Source organism: Oncorhynchus mykiss, chromosome 19 (assembly GCF_013265735.2).
Source record: "Oncorhynchus mykiss isolate Arlee chromosome 19, USDA_OmykA_1.1, whole genome shotgun sequence".
In the NCBI taxonomy this organism is placed as follows: domain Eukaryota; kingdom Metazoa; phylum Chordata; class Actinopteri; order Salmoniformes; family Salmonidae; genus Oncorhynchus; species Oncorhynchus mykiss.
The window spans coordinates 13,780,917-13,800,859 of NC_048583.1; the positions used below are offsets into that span (position 1 = coordinate 13,780,917).

Consider the following 19,943-nt stretch of genomic DNA (forward strand, 5'->3'; position numbering starts at 1 on the left):
ATCTCATTCTCAGCGCAATTCCGTTACCGTGAAATTGCCCGAGAGCAAAACGTTTCACAGATTATTGTCTGTTTCATCGCACAACTTTGATTGCCTCTTGTTTTTTCATAGAAAGAGATTTCCATAAACACTATATTGGAAAACACTTCTGGTGTGTGTGTTGTCAGTGTGTACAACCTTCATTCTTTCCACCGTGAACAGAATAAATAGAGGTGAATAACATAGTCTGTTCTTCATGATCAACAGACGGCTAGAGTAGAAAGGAGAGAGAGAGAGACCATTGTAAATACAACCTATATTTATGTTGATTTATTTTCCCTTTTGTACTTGAACTATTTGCACATTGCTATAACACTGTACGTAGCTATAACATGACATTTTAAAAGTCTCTATTCCTTTGAAACTTTTGTTAACTGTTTATTATTTTTATTTATTTATTTAATTTCACTTTTGTTAATTATCTATTTTTCCCATGCCAATAAAACCCTTTGAATTGAATTGAATTGAATTGAGAGAGAGAGAGAGACTCATTTCACTAAAAACACCACATTAAACCCCCATAAAAACACATTGCGTGCCACCCAAACCTCCACACAATCACATTACACAGTACAAAACAATTCACAATCCAGCACCACATTACAAATATACACCCAACCCCTCCTCTCCTGCTGTACAGACAGCCCCCCTGACCCCCCATACCTCCTGAAACATCTCCACACTGTTAATCATTTTATAGAACTCAAAATCGACCCTAAGGCAAAGGCAGAGAGAGAGAGAGAGAGAGAGAGAGAGAGAGAGAGAGAGAGAGTTTTTATTCTTGTCATCATTTGTTTTGTTAATGTAAATTCCATTACATTTCATGCCAATTAGACCTAATCTTCCAGAAATCAATTAAATGAAATTCCCAGAGTTAGAAGGAAAGGGGGGGACTCGACGGCAAAGTGGAGAGAGAGGCAGCATATGACTGGCATTTGTAGATCGTGCTGCTGCAAGGTTACAAAAACCTCTGGTCCTTTGGTGGCTAATTAACCCGTACGGCTGTACTTCCCTTGGCGGTAAGGCAACGTGGCTGCAGTGATATAGAGCCTTTGAAAACATCCCCAGCTTTCATGTGCAGAGCTGATATAGGCCTAGGAGTCTGAATAATATTACCCATTGAACATGACCGCGGTCTTGCATTCTGTACTTCAGGCGTCTTCAAAAACATTTGAATTCCCTTGGTTGTCGTGAGGAATTGAATTGTCAGGCGTCATACTAGAGAATGGGAGGTGTTCAAGAAAGGGATAGAACGTTGTAAAACTCTTTATTCGGTTGTGGACTGGTTCGTCCTGCTGCTCCTCTCCTTGGATTGTCCTTGACCTCTGTGACCAGTAACAAACCCTCACCACAGCAGTGTGTAGGGCTTCCAGCCAAGTAGTCCTGCAGGACACTTCTCATCAAGAGATTGGTGTAGCAGTCTAATGACCGGCTGTAGCTGTAGTATGTATACTGTAGCTTAATGGAAAGTGCATTGTCAGGCAACTAAGCCCAAAAAAAGTTGCTTTGTGGAAAAGAAGAGGACTTGGTGTCATTAGTCTATACTTAAGCAATAAGGCCCGAGGAAGTGTGGTATATGGCCAATATACCACAGCTAAGGGCTGTTCTTATGCACAACGGAATGTAGAGTGCCTGGACACAGCCCATTCTTTGGCCACATACCACAACAACTTATTGCTATTATAACTGGTTACCAATGTAATTAGACCAGTAAATACAATTTTTTGTCATACCCATGGTATACTGTCTGATATACCACAGCTTTCAGCCAATCAGCATTCAGGGCTCAAATCACCCGTTTTATAGTTATGATTTTATCATTCGTACTCTGAATGGATTGTTTAACTCTTTCTGTAAGGATGAGCAACTTTCTCTTTCTCACTCACACTCTGTCTGTTCTCCCTCTCCCCCATCTCTCTTTTCTCTCCTTCAAGCAGTGCTCAGTGCTACTCCAGTTGAACAGCTTTCCTGAGTCTGCCTCCATCGCCTAGGTAACGCTGCACCAAGTTTCCTCTCTGTCTCTCACCCCCGTAGCCGAGGGTGCTGGGATGTGAGTCCGATCACGGACATAGTCCTGGCATCACTGAACAAACCCACCTACACATCCATTCACCTCTCCTCCACCCATGTCCACCACATGACACACAGAATAACACATATACCATTAAGTGACTTACAGTCATGCGTACATACATGTTTTTTAACATATGGGTGGTCCGGGTAATACTGTCATGGCGTTGCAAGCACTATGATCTACCAACTGAGCTACCACTTGACTCTCCATCTAATCCATTCATTCATTAGTTGAAGGTACATTTGTCATTCTCTTGCTAATTAGAGACTAGTGTGTCTCTAGTCATTACCGTATCTACTGTCCTGTCCTGTCCTGTCCACACACACACACACACACACACACACACACACACACACACACATACATGGATGCCACAGGAGGTTGGTGGCACCTTAATTGGGGAGGACGGGCTTGTGGTCATGGTTGGAATGGTATCAAATACATGGGTTCTATGTGTTTGATGCCATTCCATTTGCTCCGAACGCACACTCCCGCTCACACACAAACTCTCTCTCTCTCTCTCTCTCTCTCTCTCTCTCTCTCTCTCTCCCTCCTCTCTCTCCTCTCTCTCGCTGTAAAATATCATACAAGGACCCTCCAAGGCCCCTCAACCAATCTCAGATCCTCAGATGAGTTTAAAGACCAATCCCATACTCAAAGTCAGGAATATCTCTATCTCCAGCATCCTGTCTTTTTCCACCATCATTGTCATGCAGATTGAGGCTTTATAATAGAGATTGCTAGCCTCTCTAGACCCAGTGAGGGATCTCTCCACTGTGTCCTTATCAGCAGGGGCCATTACGCTGATTGCATTGTTACCATTATCTGACGGATGAGAGAGCCAGCTACACAGGAGACTGGATCCAGGGATGACAAGGGGGAACGGTGGGTTAGTTCGGTGGTTTGAGGTGTGGGGGAGATGGACACTGGGTTGTACACTGAGTCAGAGAGAGAATGGAGGAAAACAACTAACATGACTGGGTGTGGGTGAGGTGTGCAGTCAGGGGGTTAGGGCGAGGAAGTGTGTGTTGTTTACGTTACGCCCCTGAGTGTGTGTAGGTACGTGTATGTTTGTGTGTGCATGCATTGTGCATAGGTGTGTGGAGGTAGGGGATTTATCATCATCATGGTACATGGTAGGTTCACATATGTATGTGTATATCGGGGTGTGTGTGTGTGTGTGTGTGTGTGTGTGTGTGTGTGTGTGTGTGTGTGTGTGTGTGTGTGTGTGTGTGTGTGTGTAGGAGGGAGAGTTAAAAGGCACTAATTTTAATACAGGGAGCTGCAGTTGCCTGGCTACCATCGGGGGCTGCACTTGTCTCCCACACACACACACACACACACACACACACACACACACACACACACACACACAACTACACTGCACCAGTCAATGAGTGCATACACACACACATACACACACGCACACATACACACACTCCTCGGTATCTATCTCTGAGACGTACACACAAGGCTCCTCTCTCTTCACTCGCCGGCTCTGTCTTCGCTGTGACAACATCACCACACCTCAGCTCTGTAAGTTTAGCTAGATACCTTCCCTCTAACGGAGAGCCTTGTCAATCTGTTAGCTAGCTACCTTGCCTCTAACAGAGAGCCTTGTCAATCTGTTAGCTAGCTACCTTCCCTCTAACGGAGAGCCTTGTCAATCTGTAAGCTAGCTACCTTGCCTCTAACAGAGAGCCTTGTCAATCTGTTAGCTGGCTACCTTCCCTGTAACAGAGAGTTTTGTTAATCTGTTAGCTGGCTACCTTCCCTGTAACAGAGAGCTTTGTTAATCTGTTAGCTGGATACTTTCCCTGTAACAGAGAGCATTGTCAATCTGTTAGCTGGCTACCTTCCCTGTAACAGAGAGCTTTGTTAATCTGTTAGCTGGATGCCTTCCCTGTAACAGAGAGCCTTGTCAATCTGTTAGCTGGCTACCTTCCCTGTAACAGAGAGCTTTGTTAATCTGTTAGCTGGATACTTTCCCTGTAACAGAGAGCTTTGTTAATCTGTTAGCTTGCTACCTTCCCTGTAACAGAGAGCTTTGTTCATCTGTTAGCTGGATGCCTTCCTTGTAACAGAGAGCTTTGTTAATCTGTTAGCTTGCTACCTTCCCTGTAACAGAGAGCTTTGTTAATCTGTTAGCTGGCTACCTTCCCTCTAACCAAGAGTTTTGTTAATCTGTTAGCTGGCTACCTTCCCTGTAACAGAGAGCTTTGTTAATCTGTTAGCTGGCTACCTTCCCTCTAACCAAAAGTTTTGTTAATCTGCTAGCTGGATACCTTCCCTGTAGCAGAGAGTTTTGTTAATCTGCTAGCTTGATACCTTCCCTGTAACAGAGAGCTTTGTTAATCTGTTAGCTGGCTACCTTCCCTGTAACAGAGAGCTTTGTTAATCTGTTAGCTAGCTACCTTCCCTGTAACAGAGAGCTTTGTTAATCTGTTAGCTGGCTACCTTCCCTGTAACAGAGAGCTTTGTTAATCTGTTAGTTGGATACCTTCCCTGTAACAGAGAGTTTTGTTAATCTACTAGCTGGATACCTTCCCTGTAACAGAGAGCTTTGTTAATCTGTTAGCTGGCTACCTTCCCTCTAACCAAAAGTTTTGTTAATCTGTTAGCTGGATACCTTCCCTGTAGCAGAGAGTTTTGTTAATCTGCTAGCTGGCTACCTTCCCTGTAACAGAGAGCTTTGTTAATCTGCTAGCTGGATACCTTCCCTGTAGCAGAGAGTTTTGTTAATCTGTTAGCTGGATACCTTCCCTGTAGCAGAGAGTTTTGTGAATCTGTTAGCTGGCTACCTTCCCTGTAACAGAGAGCTTTGTTCATCTGTTAGCTAGCTACCCTCCCTGTAACAGCAATCCTAGTTCATCTTGCTTTGGAGAGACTAGAGGGTGAAGAGATCCTTCTGGAAAATGGACACAGACAATCTGGAGTGGTACACTAAGAACGATGCCGACGTGAAGGTAGGGAAAAGAGGGGAGGAGTAGATGGAATGAGGGGAGGAGAGAGAAGAGGAGGAGTCAAGCTGTGTTTTGTCTATGAGATTTGTCTATGCGTTTTGTCTATGCATTTTGTCTATGTGTTTTGTCTATGTACGAGCTTACAGGTTCTGTTATGTTCTGTTTCTGTCTGGTTTGTAGCATGAGTGTTATGAGAATTTTGTTATCAATGTTCATAAACTTCAATTAATCTACTCAGTCTGCAACCCAGAGTTTGTAAGATTCTGGTTTAAATGAAACAGACAGATTTCTCAGTTTACAATAGTCAAAATGTTTATTCACGAGGACGTCCTAGTCCGTTGTACAAAAACATCAATTTTATACTGGCTCCTTACGCACATACCTTCACACACAAACAGTAGGTATCCTACGCACATACATACACACACACAGTAGCTGAGTTTGATCCTTCTCCATAGTTCTCACCACTGTTTATCACTACCCAGCCGACAGTTCCGTTCCCCTGAGATGAGGGAAACCTTGAGAAGTACTCCCTATGCTATCATAGGTTCCTCAGAGGCCTAGCCAGGTATGTCCAAACACAGTTGAACTGTTCTCGTTTTTTTTCTTCGGCACACACATACAAGTTCAAATCCTAAACTACGCCTTGTTTTTCCACTATACAGATACATTGTTTGACCTAATTCTGACTAAAACTATACACATCATCAGATTATAATTTTTATGATTCTAATCAATTTCACACGGTTATAAGGTTTCAGAGTGGAATTATTCTATCATTATCTTTCAACGTATACATTATTTTATCAATGAGACAGATTAGGATCTACAGGACTTTGGGATTTTGGGACCTGTCCGCTTGACTATTTATATAAATAATATTGGTCTATCTGCAAAAACCTGTAACATTCATCTGTATGCAGATGTCACTGTACACTACTGTCGCTACGGCTGACCAGGCTATGTTGGAGCTGCAATCTGATTTAGTCTCCTTGCAGAAGGACCTTGTCGATTTTAAATTGGTACTTAATGCCGGAAAAACTAAATGTATGCTGTTTTTTAAATTCTCGTAGAAATATTTGTGATGGCTTACACATTTATGCATTGGATGGTTCTTTAATCGAGCAGGTTCCCGCCTATAATTATCTGGGCTTTTGATTTGACAGTAATTTGACGTTTAAGAAACGTACGGTGACACCATTTATCGCGATGCAGCAGCCACTACTCTTAAACCTTTGGATGCCGTCGACCACAGCGCCCTTCGCTTCATCACAAGTTACAGTTTTACTACGCGTCACTGCATCCTGTATCGAAAGGTTGGCTGGTCCTCATTAGAGTCGCCTAGATCACGCCATGACTCCCTTTTCGCTTACAAAGAGAGCATATTGAGCGACAACCTTCCTGGTTTAGGGACACCGGTCCCGTAGAGGTTCCGACCTACCAAACGTACTGTTCGAAATGTAAAATGCGGGACACCAAACCCGTTCACAGGGATGGTTAACTCTCAAGGTTCCACTAGTACTTATCGATCTAAGTAAATCCTCCTTCAGTTTTAGTCCACCCCATTTTTTTGGAATAGCCTACAAAACTCCCTACATGTACACCTTGACTCTCTGGCGCCTGTAGGGCAATTCAGGACTTTAATGTTGAATGAATCTAATCAGATTGAGCCAAGATGGCGTAGCAGTAGGACGTGTTGTCGTGTTCCTTGTATATATCGTTTGTTTTCGTTTCGTTTTCGTTTTTTTCTTCACATATCTTTAAAACTTTTTGCTGAACCTCAACTTCTTCTAAATACTCTCCTGCAACCCGCCTCACCCAACGTAGCTTTTTTCCTAAAGTATTTATATTTACTTCGGATCTGGAACCCCTCAACTGAAGCTAGCCAACTAGCCAACTAACTACCAGCTTCAGCAAAACATTGCTAGCGGTCTTCAGCTAACCGGTCAGCTAACCGGTCATCAGCTAACCTTTAGCTCGGAAAGCTCTCGCCAGTTCGAACAACGCGACTCTAACCAGAGCATAACGGACCTATCTTTTATTTTATTTTTCACCCCCGGATTCCCATCGCAAACGGAACATTTTGAGCTCCTGGGCTACAATATCCAGACCCACGACCGGTCCATTGATGTCACCGCATGAAGAGGAATAAACAGACTCCCCCCATCGCGACGTCCCCAAAGGCTAACTCTCTAGCCCTTGCTATCTCCTTGCTTGCAAATTCGGCCTGCTAACTGCTAGCTTGTTTAGCCCGGTCCGCTAACTGCTACCGTGTTTAGCACCGTCTACTAACTGTTAGCTTGTTAGCACAGGCCTGCTAACCATCTGAATCGCCGCGTCCCAAACACTCACTGAACCCATATTTACTTTCTATCCCTTTTCGATTTTTAATTTGTTTATACCTTCCGGTAACCTGCCTCACCCAATGTGATACGGAACCGCTATTATCTTTACATTTTTAGAACACACTCAAGAACCTTCAGAAGCTAACCAGCTAACTGGCTACAAGCTATTTAGTCATTGTTAGTTTTCTAACCTGGATAACACTCGCCAGTCCAGCTTCCCTGCCCCATCCACCGCTGCCCCTTGGACACTGATCACTTGGCTACATAGCTGATGCAGGCTGGACTGTCCATTAATTCACGGTAATCCATTCTGCTTGTTTATGTTTTATCTGTCGGCCCCAGCCGCACTTAGGCTCTGTGTGTAGTTAATCCGACCCTCTCTGCCTAATCTATCGCCATTCTACCTGCTGTTGTTGTGCTAGCTGATTAGCTGTTGTTGTCTCACCTACTGTTTTAGCTAGCTCTCCCAATTCAACACCTGTGATTACTGTATGCCTTGCTGTATGTCTCTCTCAAATGTCAATATGCCTTGTATACTGTTGTGCAGGTTAGTTATCATTGTTTTAGTTTACAATGGAGCCCCTAGTTCCACTCTTTATACCCCTGATACCTCCTTTGTCCCACCCCCCACACATGCGGTGACCTCACCCATTACAACCAGCATGTCCAGAGATACAACCTCTCTCATCATCACCCAGTGCCTGGGCTTACCTCCGCTGTACCCGCACCCCACCATACCCCTGTTTGCGCATTATGCTCTGAATATATTCTACCATGCCCAGAAACCTGCTCCTCTTATTCTCTGTCCCCAACGCCCTAGGCGACCAGTTTTGATAGCCTTCAGCCGCACCCTCATACTACTCCTTCTCTGTTCCGCGGGTGATGTGGAGGTAAACCCAGGCCCTGCATGTCCCCAGGCACCCTCATTTGTTGACTTCTGTGATCGAAAAAGCCTTGGTTTCATGCATGTCAACATCAGAAGCCTCCTCCCTAAGTGTGTCTTACTCACTGCTCTAGCACACTCTGCTAACCCTGATGTCCTTGCCGTGTCTGAATCCTGGCTCAGGAAGGCCACCAAAAATTCTGAGATTTCCATACCCAACTATAACATCTTCCGTCAAGATAGAACTGCCAAAGGGGGAGGAGTTGCAGTCTACTGCAGAGATAGCCTGCAAAGTAATGTCATACTCTCCAGGTCCATACCCAAACAGTTCGAACTACTAATTTTGAAAATTACTCTCTCCAGAAATAAGTCTCTCACTGTTGCCGCCTGCTACCGACCCCCCTCAGCTCCCAGCTGTGCCCTGGACACCATTTGTGAATTGATCGCCCCCCATCTAGCTTCAGAGTTTGTTCTGTTAGGTGACCTAAACTGGGATATGCTTAACACCCCGGCAGTCCTACAATCTAAGCTAGATGCCCTCAATCTCACTCAAATCATCAAGGAACCCACCAGGTACAACCCTAACTCTGTAAACAAGGGCACCCTCATTGACGTCATCCTGACCAACTGGCCCTCCAAATACACCTCCGCTGTCTACAACCAGGATCTCAGCGATCACTGCCTCATTGCCTGTATCCGCTACGGAGCCGCAGTCAAACGACCACCCCTCATCACTGTCAAACGCTCCCTAAAACACTTCTGTGAACAGGCCTTTCTAATCGACCTGGCCCGGGTATCCTGGAAGGACATTGACCTCATCCCGTCAGTTGAGGATGCCTGGTCTTTCTTTAAAAGTAACTTCCTCACCATTTTAGATAAGCATGCTCCGTTCAAAAAATGCAGAACTAAGAACAGATATAGCCCCTGGTTCACTCCAGACCTGACTGCCCTCGACCAGCACAAAAACATCCTGTGGCGGACTGCGCTAACATCGAATAGTCCCCGCGATATGCAACTGTTCAGGGAAGTCAGGAACCAATACACACAGTCAGTCAGGAAAGCTAAAGCCAACTTCTTCAGGCAGAAGTTTGCATCCTGTAGCTCCAACTCCAAAACGTTCTGGGACACTGTGAAGTCCATGGAGAACAAGAGCACCTCCTCCCAGCTGCCCACTGCACTGAGACTAGGTAACATGGTCACCACCGATAAATCCATGATTATCGAAAACTTCAACAAGCATTTCTCAACGGCTGGCCATGCCTTCCGCCTGGCTACTCCAACCTCGGACAACAGCTCCCCCCCCCCCGCAGCTACTCGCCCAAGCCTCTCCAGGTTCTCCTTTACCCAAATCCAGATAGCAGATGTCCTGAAAGAGCTGCAAAACCTGGACCCGTACAAATCAGCTGGGCTGGACAATCTGGACCCTCTATTCCTGAAACTATCCGCCGCCATTGTCGCAACCCCTATTACCAGCCTGTTCAACCTCTCTTTCATATCGTCTGAGATCCCCAAGGATTGGAAAGCTGCCGCAGTCATCCCCCTCTTCAAAGGGGGCGACACCCTGGACCCAAACTGTTACAGACCTATATCCATCCTGCCCTGCCTATCTAAGGTCTTCGAAAGCCAAGTCAACAAACAGGTCACTGACCATCTTGAATCCCACCGTACCTTCTCCGCTGTGCAATCTGGTTTCCGAGCCGGTCACGGGTGTACCTCAGCCACGCTCAAGGTACTAAACGATATCATAACCGCCATCGATAAAAGACAGTACTGTGCAGCCGTCTTCATAGACCTTGCCAAGGCTTTCGACTCTGTCAATCACCGTATTCTTATCGGCAGACTCAGTAGCCTCGGTTTTTCGGATGACTGCCTTGCCTGGTTTACCAATTACTTTGCAGACAGAGTTCAGTGTGTCAAATCGGAGGGCATGCTGTCCGGTCCTCTGGCAGTCTCTATGGGGGTGCCACAGGGTTCAATTCTCGGGCCGACTCTTTTCTCTGTATATATCAATGATGTTTCTCATGCTGCGGGCGATTCCCTGATCCACCTCTACGCAGACGACACCATTCTATATACTTCCGGCCCGTCCTTGGACACTGTGCTATCTAACCTTCAAACGAGCTTCAATGCCATACAGCACTCCTTCCGTGGCCTCCAACTGCTCTTAAACGCTAGTAAAACCAAATGCATGCTTTTCAACCGTTCGCTGCCTGCACCCGCACGCCTGACCAGCATCACCACCCTGGATGGTTCCGACCTTGAATATGTGGACATCTATAAGTACCTAGGTGTCTGGCTAGACTCTAAACTCTCCTTCCAGACCCATATCAAACATCTCCAATCGAAAATCAAATCAAGAGTCGGCTTTCTATTCCGCAACAAAGCCTCCTTCACTCACGCCGCCAAACTTACCCTAGTAAAACTGACTATCCTACCGATCCTCGACTTCGGCGACGTCATCTACAAAATTGCTTCCAACACTCTACTCAGCAAACTGGATGCAGTTTATCACAGTGCCATCCGTTTTGTCACTAAAGCACCTTATACCACCCACCACTGCGACTTGTATGCTCTAGTCGGCTGGCCCTCGCTACATATTCGTCGCCAGACCCACTGGCTCCAGGTCATCTACAAGTCCATGCTAGGTAAAGCTCCGCCTTATCTCAGTTCACTGGTTACGATGGCAACACCCATCCGTAGCACGCGCTCCAGCAGGTGTATCTCACTGATCATCCCTAAAGCCAACACCTCATTTGGCCGCCTTTCGTTCCAGTTCTCTGCTGCCTGTGACTGGAACGAATTGCAAAAATCGCTGAAGTTGGAGACTTTTATCTCCCTCACCAACTTCAAACATCTGCTATCCGAGCAGCTAACCGATCGCTGCAGCTGTACATAGTCTATTGGTAAATAGCCCACCCATTTTCACCTACCTCATCCCCATACTGTTTTTATTTATTTATTTTTATTTTTCTGCTCTTTTGCACACCAATCTCTACCTGTACATAACCATCTGATCATTTATCACTCCAGTGTTAATCTGCATAATTGTAATTATTTGCCTACCTTCTCATGCCTTTTGCACACAATGTATATATAGACTCCCCTTTTTTCTACTGTGTTATTGACTTGTTAATTGTTTACTCCATGTGTAACTCTGTGTTGTCTGTTCACACTGCTATGCCTTATCTTGGCCAGGTCGCAGTTGCAAATGAGAACTTGTTCTCAACTAGCCTACCTGGTTAAATAAAGGTGAAATAAAAAAAATAAAAAAAAATGATAATTGAAACTGTTTGGATTTCATGTAAATAATTGTATTTGTGTTGATTGCAGTGTTGATTCTGTAATTCTGTAAAGATTATTTTATTTGTATGGATCATTTTGAATTTGTTGCATTGTTGTCCTCAGGGCACCATGGCAAATGAGTCTCAGGTCTCTATGGGTTCCCTTGAATAAACAACAGTTCAATACAAAAAAATAGAAGAGCGATGGAGTTAGAGAGAGAGAGAGAGAGAGAGGCTAGAGGTCATGATCAGATGAGCTCCTGCATTTTTCAGCATTTTCTTTAAAAAAGATAGACTTAGAGTTCGATAAACTTGGATTTTTTTTTGTCAGGAACATATACAGGATGCTACCCTCTACAACATAACCTTCACTTCAAATCAAAACTCAAAACCTACAACCTGATTTTGGATGGAATTACGGAATCACCTGGAAGGTTTACAACTACCAAGGATTATTATTCTATACAGCAAACTCTCTGAAAAACAACAGAAACCTGAAAACACCATCCAACCTGGAACTGAGTGAGTAATGTTTAGTCTGAAACTATATTTGATTTTCCAAAAGCCAAGAAGAAAAATACGCAACATTACTATATAAAGTCTGAATGTTAACATGATTCTGCCAAGCTTGATACAGCTTCAGTTAGCACTGACGTGTCAAGTGAGAGGTGTCAAAGCCCTTTAGCCCAACAATGGCATGAGAGTCAAACAGTCTACCCCAACCAAATGGAGAGGCCTGAGAAGCTGCCTCCCGCTGTTCAGAGGTCATTAAAATACAGTACCCTGTGTATGTAAAGAATGATAAGGCAAGAAAAGATGACAAAGAGACAGTTTTTTCTGACTATTACAAAAATGGGAACATCAGCAACCTTATCTTCCACACAAACCAGCCCCTGGCATGGCACAGTGCTATATTAGCACACTACCCCTTTGTTAAGAGAGGGCGTGTTAACGAGGGGTGGAAACTCAGGATACTTGACAACGAGGACTCTGAGTCAGATAATATAAATCTCTATACGTCTGGAACAGTAATGGTACAGGGCAACCCCAAACAGTTTCAGCTGGACTTTCACCTAATCAAAAAATTAGCCCAGCAGGAGAAGCTCACCCTTGAGAAAGATACCCCCACCCCGAGCGGGTCAGACCAGACTTCTTCGTTATATAACCCCACAAACGAGCCACCCCCAGCGGAAAGTCAACCTCCCAGCACAGAGTACTACCCCTTCATTGAAATGAAGGATACATTTACCCAGCTGGAGGTAAGGCAGGTGGAGCTGGAACAGCAGGTGATTACACTCCAGTCAGCACAGACCCAGACAACAGTCCAGCACAACAACACTCTCTTAACCAGACCTGGAAAGCTGGAGGTAGCAAGAGACATATCTGCACTCTGGACAGTGGTGAGACAACTTCAACAGGAGAAAGACCAGGAGCAGGAGAAGAACAGAGCACGAGAGGAGAGGATCAGACTGCTGGAGGAGAAGTTGAGGGGGATGGCGTGTGACAGAGAACAACCCACTAGAGAGGTGACCACCCCCACAGAGAAGCCAGCAGAACAGCCCACTTCAGCACCCGACAAAAGTCTTGACACCACAGCAGAACAGTCCACACCAGAACCCCAAGCCCAGCGGCTCTCACCCTCTCTGAGCACCCCCCCTGTCAGCCACCCTGATAGCCCTTCTGACAACCCCCCCACATCCACTGATGACATACACAAGACACAGATTGTTCTCCTCATGGACTCAAATGGAAAATATATACAAGAAAAAAACCTTTTTCCCAAACACAGTGTGTCTAAACTCTGGTGTCCAAACACCCAACGCGCCCTAGACCTTCTGTAGGAGGACCAACTAGGTTCACCTAGCCACGTAATAATACACACAGGCACAAACAACCTGAGAGCACAGCAGGAAAGGGTGGCCACAGCACTGAAGGGAGTGATTGAAAAAGCTTATTCTACTTTCCCCAACGCACAAGTGGTTATCTCCATCCTGCTCCCACGAAAAGACTTCCACCCTGCCACAATACAACGGGTAACGCAAGTATTTCCCGTGACTGTGCCTCAAAACCAAATGTTTTCCTGGCCCACCACTCCACCCTGGACTTGAACAGCCTCTATACCTTTGCCCGGACTCTAAAGGACATCGCTCTCAAACGTATCCCAAACACTTCACACAGGAGCAACAGATCAATAGACACCCCGCCCAGACCAGCGAGACACTCTCCCAGACCTGCGGGACCCCCCCTGAACCTACACATAGAGGACCCACCCCAAGAGGACTTACATCCAGACCACAGCACCCCCAGCCACATCCACACCCCCATCCCAACCAATCAACACCCCCCCACGTCAACCATGCCCACACCCCATTTAGGCCCCCTCAGATCAGACCTATGCCCCTCTTTCCCACCCCATGCCCCCCACTCCCGCAAAGAGGGGCTTATCATGGAAGTCACACATATCCCAGGCAGTGAGCGGGCAAACAGGCCCAACCCCCACTCTTACACTAGCCCTAGCCAATGGCATGTACCAGATACTCAGCAGGCTCTGCTCACAAAAATGGGTCACAACTCCTGCAGCAGGCTCTGCTCACAAAAACGGGTCACAACTCCTGCAGCTCTGTCGCACGCTGGGTATGTGCATAGTCAATGGTAGGCTTCGAGGGGGCTCCTATGGTAGGTACACTTATAGCTCATCTCTTGACAGTAGTACTGTAGACTACTTTATCACTGACCTCAACCCAGAGTCTCTCAGAGCGTTCACAGTCAGCCCACTGACACCCCTATCAGATCACAGCAAAATCACAGTCTACTTGAACAGAGCAATACTCAATCATGAGGCATCAAAACCAAAGGAACTGAGTAACATTAAGAAATGCTATACAGTGCCTTGCGAAAGTATTCGGCCCCCTTGAACTTTGCGACCTTTTGCCACATTTCAGGCTTCAAACATAAAGATATAAAACTGTATTTTTTTGTGAAGAATCAACAACAAGTGGGACACAATCATGAAGTGGAACGACATTTATTGGATATTTCAAACTTTTTTAACAAATCAAAAACGGAAAAATTGGGCGTGCAAAATTATTCAGCCCCCTTAAGTTAATACTTTGTAGCGCCACCTTTTGCTGCGATTACAGCTGTAAGTCGCTTGGGGTATGTCTCTATCAGTTTTGCACATCGAGAGACTGAATTTTTTTCCCATTCCTCCTTGCAAAACAGCTCGAGCTCAGTGAGGTTGGATGGAGAGCATTTGTGAACAGCAGTTTTCAGTTCTTTCCACAGATTCTCGATTGGATTCAGGTCTGGACTTTGACTTGGCCATTCTAACACCTGGATATGTTTATTTTTGAACCATTCCATTGTAGATTTTGCTTTATGTTTTGGATCATTGTCTTGTTGGAAGACAAATCTCCGTCCCAGTCTCAGGTCTTTTGCAGACTCCATCAGGTTTTCTTCCAGAATGGTCCTGTATTTGGCTCCATCCATCTTCCCATCAATTTTAACCATCTTCCCTGTCCCTGCTGAAGAAAAGCAGGCCCAAACCATGATGCTGCCACCACCATGTTTGACAGTGGGGATGGTGTGTTCAGCTGTGTTGCTTTTACGCCAAACATAACGTCTTGCATTGTTGCCAAAAAGTTCAATTTTGGTTTCATCTGACCTCTGAGACTATCACAGTGCAGGTGCATTTATACGGAGACTTGATTACACACAGGTGGATTGTATTTATCATCATTAGTCATTTAGGTCAACATTGGATCATTCAGAGATCCTCACTGAACTTCTGGAGAGAGTTTGCTGCACTGAAAGTAAAGGGGCTGAATAATTTTGCACGCCCAATTTTTCAGTTTTTGATTTGTTAAAAAAGTTTGAAATATCCAATAAATGTCGTTCCACTTCATGATTGTGTCCCACTTGTTGTTGATTCTTCACAAAAAAAATACAGTTTTATATATTTATGTTTGAAGCCTGAAATGTGGCAAAAGGTCGCAAAGTTCAAGGGGGCCGAATACTTTCGCAAGGCACTGTATATGGAAGGAATGCAGTTTGGAAACCTACCAAAAAACAAGTAGGCAACAACAAATTCAATCCCTTTTAGACAATTTCCTGGTCAATTTCCACTGTAATAGTGAAGGTGTAAACTTGGCAGTAGAAAATCTTAACAGTATATTTGACCTCTCAGCTTCCCTATCAAATATAAAAATCTCAAATAGAAAACCGAAGAAAATTAACAACAATGACAAATGGTTTGATGAAGAATGCAAAAATCTAAGAAAGAAATTGAGAAACCTGTCCAACCAAAAACATAGAGACCCGGAAAACCTGAGTCTACGCCTTCACTATGGTGAATCACTAAAACAATACAGAAATACACTACGGAAAAAGAAGGAACAGCATGTCAGAAATCAGCTCAATGTAATTGAAGAATCCTTGAAGAATTCCATGAATCCATGGAAAACACTAAACAAACAACAACATGAAGAATTATCTATCCAAAATGGAGATGTATAGGTAAACCACTTCTCCAATCCTTTTGGCTCTATAACAAAGAACAAAGAGCAAAAACATATACATGATCAAATACAAATCTTAGAATCAACTATTAAAGACTACCAGAACCCACTGGATTATCCAATTATCTTGAATGAGCTACAGGACAAAATAAAACCCTCCAATCCAAAAAGGTATCCTGATGGTATCCTTAATGAAATGATCAAATATACAGACAACAAATTACAATTGGCTATACTAAAACTCTTTAACATCATCAACAGCTCTGGCATCTTCCCCAATATTTGGAAATCCACAAAAGTGGAGACAAATTTGACCCGAATAACTACCGTGGGATATGCGTCAACAGTAACCTTGGGGAAATCCTCTGCATTATCATTAACAGCAGACTCATACATTTCTTCAATGAAAACAATGTACTAAGCAAATGTCAAATTAGCTTTTTACCGAATTACCATACAACAGACCATGTATTCACCCTGCACACCCTAATTGACAACCAAACAAACCAAAACAAAGGCAAAGTCTTCAAAAAAGCCTTTGACTCAATTTGGCAAGAGGGTCTGCTATACAAATTGATGGAAAGTGGTGTTGGGGGTAAAACATACGACATTATAAAATCCATGTACACAAACAACAAGTGTGCGGTTAAAATTGGCCGTGGGGTGAGACAGGGATGCAGCTTAAGCCCCACCCTCTTCAACATATATATCAACGAATTGGCGCGGGCACTAGAAAACTCTGCAGCACCCGGCCTCGCCTACTAGAATCTGAAGTCAAATGTCTACTGTTTGCTGATGATCTGGTGCTTCTGTCACCAACCAAGGAGGGCCTACAGCAGCACCTAGATATTCTGCACAGATTCTGCCAGACCTGGGCCCTGACAGTAAATCTCAGTAAGACCAAATAATGGTGTTCCAAAAAAGGTCCAGTCGCTAGGACCACAAATACAAATTCCATCTAGACACCATTGCCCTAGAGCACACAAAAAACTATACATACCTTGGCGTAAACAAGCTGGTCCTGGGGCTCTGTTCACAAACACAAACAGACCCCACAGAGCCCCAGGACAGCAGCACAATTAGACACAACCAAATAATGGGAAAACAAAAAGATAATTACTTGACACATTGGAGAGAATTAACAAAAAAACAAAGCAAACTAGAATGCTATTTGGCCCTAAACAGAGAGTACACAGTGGCAGAATAGCTGACCACTGTGACTGACCCAAACTTAAGGAAAGCTTTGACTATGTACAGACTCAGTGAGCATAGCCTTGCTATTGAGAAAGGCCGCCGTAGGCAGACATGGCTCTCAAGAGAAGACAGGCTATGAGCACACTGCCCACAAAATGAGGTGGAAACTGAGCTGCACTTCCTAACCTCCTGCCCAATGTATGACCATATTAGAGAGACATATTTCCCTCAGATTACACAGATCCACAAAGAATTCGAAAACAAATCCAATTTTGATAAACTCCCATATCTACTGGGTGAAATTCCACAGTGTGCCATCACAGCAGCAAGATTTGTGACCTGTTGCCACGAGAAAAGGGCAACCAGTGAAGAACAAACACCATTGTAAATACAACCCATATTTATGCATATTTATTTTATCTTGTGTCCTTTAACCATTTGCACATTGTTAAAACACTGTATATATATAATATGACATTTGTAATGTCTTTATTGTTTTGAAACTTCTGTATGTGTAATGTTTACTGTTAATTTTTATTGTTTATTTCACTTTATATATTCACTTTATATATATAAGAGAGAGAGAGAGAGAGAGAGAGAGAGAGAGAGAGAGGGGGAGAGAGACAGAGAGACAGAGAGACAGAGAGAGAGAGACAGACATCGAGAGAGAGAGAGAGAGAGAGAGAGAGAGAGAGAGAGAGAGACAGCAAGAGAGAGAGGCAGACAGTGAGAGATATACAGACAGCGAGAGAGAGACAGACAGCGAGAGAGAGAGAGAGAGCGTGACAGAGAGAGAGAGACAGAGAGAGAGAGATTTCAACATTTCAAGGTTTCAAAGACCTCTCTGATGAGAGTAGCTACCCTTCCTGTTGGGGGAGGACGCAGAGAGCTGTGGGTTGGCAGCGCACTACATTGCTGTCTGCCATAAGATGAGGGACAGTGTCTGACAGACCTGCACATGTCCTCTACTGTATGCTTATTGTTATTGTTGAATGTATGGTTATTTTGACCCTTGGTTATTGTTGTTACTGTTGTCCCGTTGACAATTTTGATTCTTATTATTTTCGAATTGTAAGTATAAAAAGTAACATTGTTATGTCATGCGGAGAGAGAGAGAGAGAGCGAGAGAGAGAGAGAGAGAGAGAGAGAGAGAGAGAGAGAGAGAGAGAGAGAGAGAGAGAGAGAGAGAGAGAGAGAGAGAGAGAGACAGAGAGAGAGAGAGAGCGAGAGCGAGAGAGAGAGAGAGAGAGAGAGAGAGAGACAGAGAGAGAGAGAGACAGAGAGAGAGAGAGAGAGAGAGAGAGAGAGAGACAGGAACAGAGACAGAGAGAGAGAGAGAGACAGAGAGACAGAGAGACAGAGACAGAGAGACAGAGACAGAGACAGAGAGATGTAATTAGGGGGAACCCGACTGTCTCAAGGCTGTTGCTGTGTGCCTCCTCTGAGTGATACCAACATACATGCTGGAGTTTTCACTGATTCATGTACAACATCTCTCGAATCTGTTTGGTTACAAAGTGACTGGCGCTCCATGTGAAACGTCAAACTACGTTTCATATCAGTACTCATTGAAGGCTACTGCGCTGTTATTGTGAGAACGGTCTATTACAGCTGAGTAATAAGCCATGTCAATCTATTATCAGTTCTGAAATGCAAGACTGATGTACATGAGAATAGAACATGCTTTAGACCTGAATGTATCCCTCAATCCATGAATAAGAATCACAGATCATTGCCTGTGTTCTGGTGTAGTCCATCTCCTCCTCTTCTCTGTGTGTCGCAGATAAAGATGTCCCAGGTGAAACAGGTGGGCCTGCTGGCTGCCGGGTGCCAGCCCTGGAACAAAGACGTGTGTGCTGCCAGTGAAGACCGGTTCGCTTACTGTGCAACACTTGCTATATATGTCTACCAGGTAATTAGCTTGGCAAAAATCGGTGTGTGTGCGTGTGCGTCTGTGTGCCTGTGGACGTGTGTGCGCGCATGCGCGTGTGTGCGCCCGTGTTGGCATGCGTGCGCCTCTCGTTGCGTGTGCTCTCTCCCTTCCCTGTCGAAAGGACACTCAAAAGAGATGTCTAATCTGCAAGTGATTTCTGCCATTGACGTTTTCCTTATCTATCGTTATCTCTGCCACCCCATCTGTTTACATATGCAACACCAATACCAATGTATTCCTCGTCGTTCCCATCTGCACCCATGCAGTTGGACCACAGATACAATGAGTTCAAGCTTCGAGCCATCATGTCAGAGCACAAGAAGACCATCACGGCCATATCGTGGTGCCCACACAACCCCGAGGTGTTTGCCAGCGCCAGCGCTGACAACCTGCTCATCATATGGAATGTGGCAGAGCAGAAGATTGTGGCCAGGCTGGATAACACCAAAGGTACTGATAATGAACTATGCCCAGTGGAGGCAGATGTACAGGGGAGTGGGTGGGCCAGAGGTGGGTGTTCAGTAGGGAGAAAACGTTTTGAAACAGAGTGAAACAAGGTGGAGCGGAAAGCTGTGGCCAGACTAGATAACACCAAATGTACTGAACTATAGAGACACGTGGTCTGTATAACGCAAAAGATACTGGTTCTTCATCAGAATGGAAATGAGGGATGACTGTGGACCAGTGGTAAGGGAGTTTACCTGGGAGTAGGCT

At 44.7% G+C, this 19,943-nt stretch overlaps 1 protein-coding gene across 3 annotated transcripts in view; it reads left to right on the forward strand.

The window, feature by feature from the left end:
• Window positions 1–1,973: 1,973 nt before the first annotated feature.
• The window catches only part of LOC110498652 (WD repeat-containing protein 17-like), a 31,008-nt gene continuing 13,038 nt past the window's right edge, over window positions 1,974–19,943 (forward strand). For all 3 annotated transcript variants that reach the window (XM_036954322.1, XM_036954324.1, XM_036954323.1), the window contains exons 1-3: window positions 1,974–2,030; window positions 19,080–19,208; window positions 19,496–19,679. In XM_036954322.1, coding sequence (XP_036810217.1) covers window positions 19,086–19,208; window positions 19,496–19,679 — 307 coding nt within the window. In that variant the 5' untranslated portion in view covers window positions 1,974–2,030; window positions 19,080–19,085. The remainder of the gene's footprint in view (window positions 2,031–19,079; window positions 19,209–19,495; window positions 19,680–19,943) is intronic.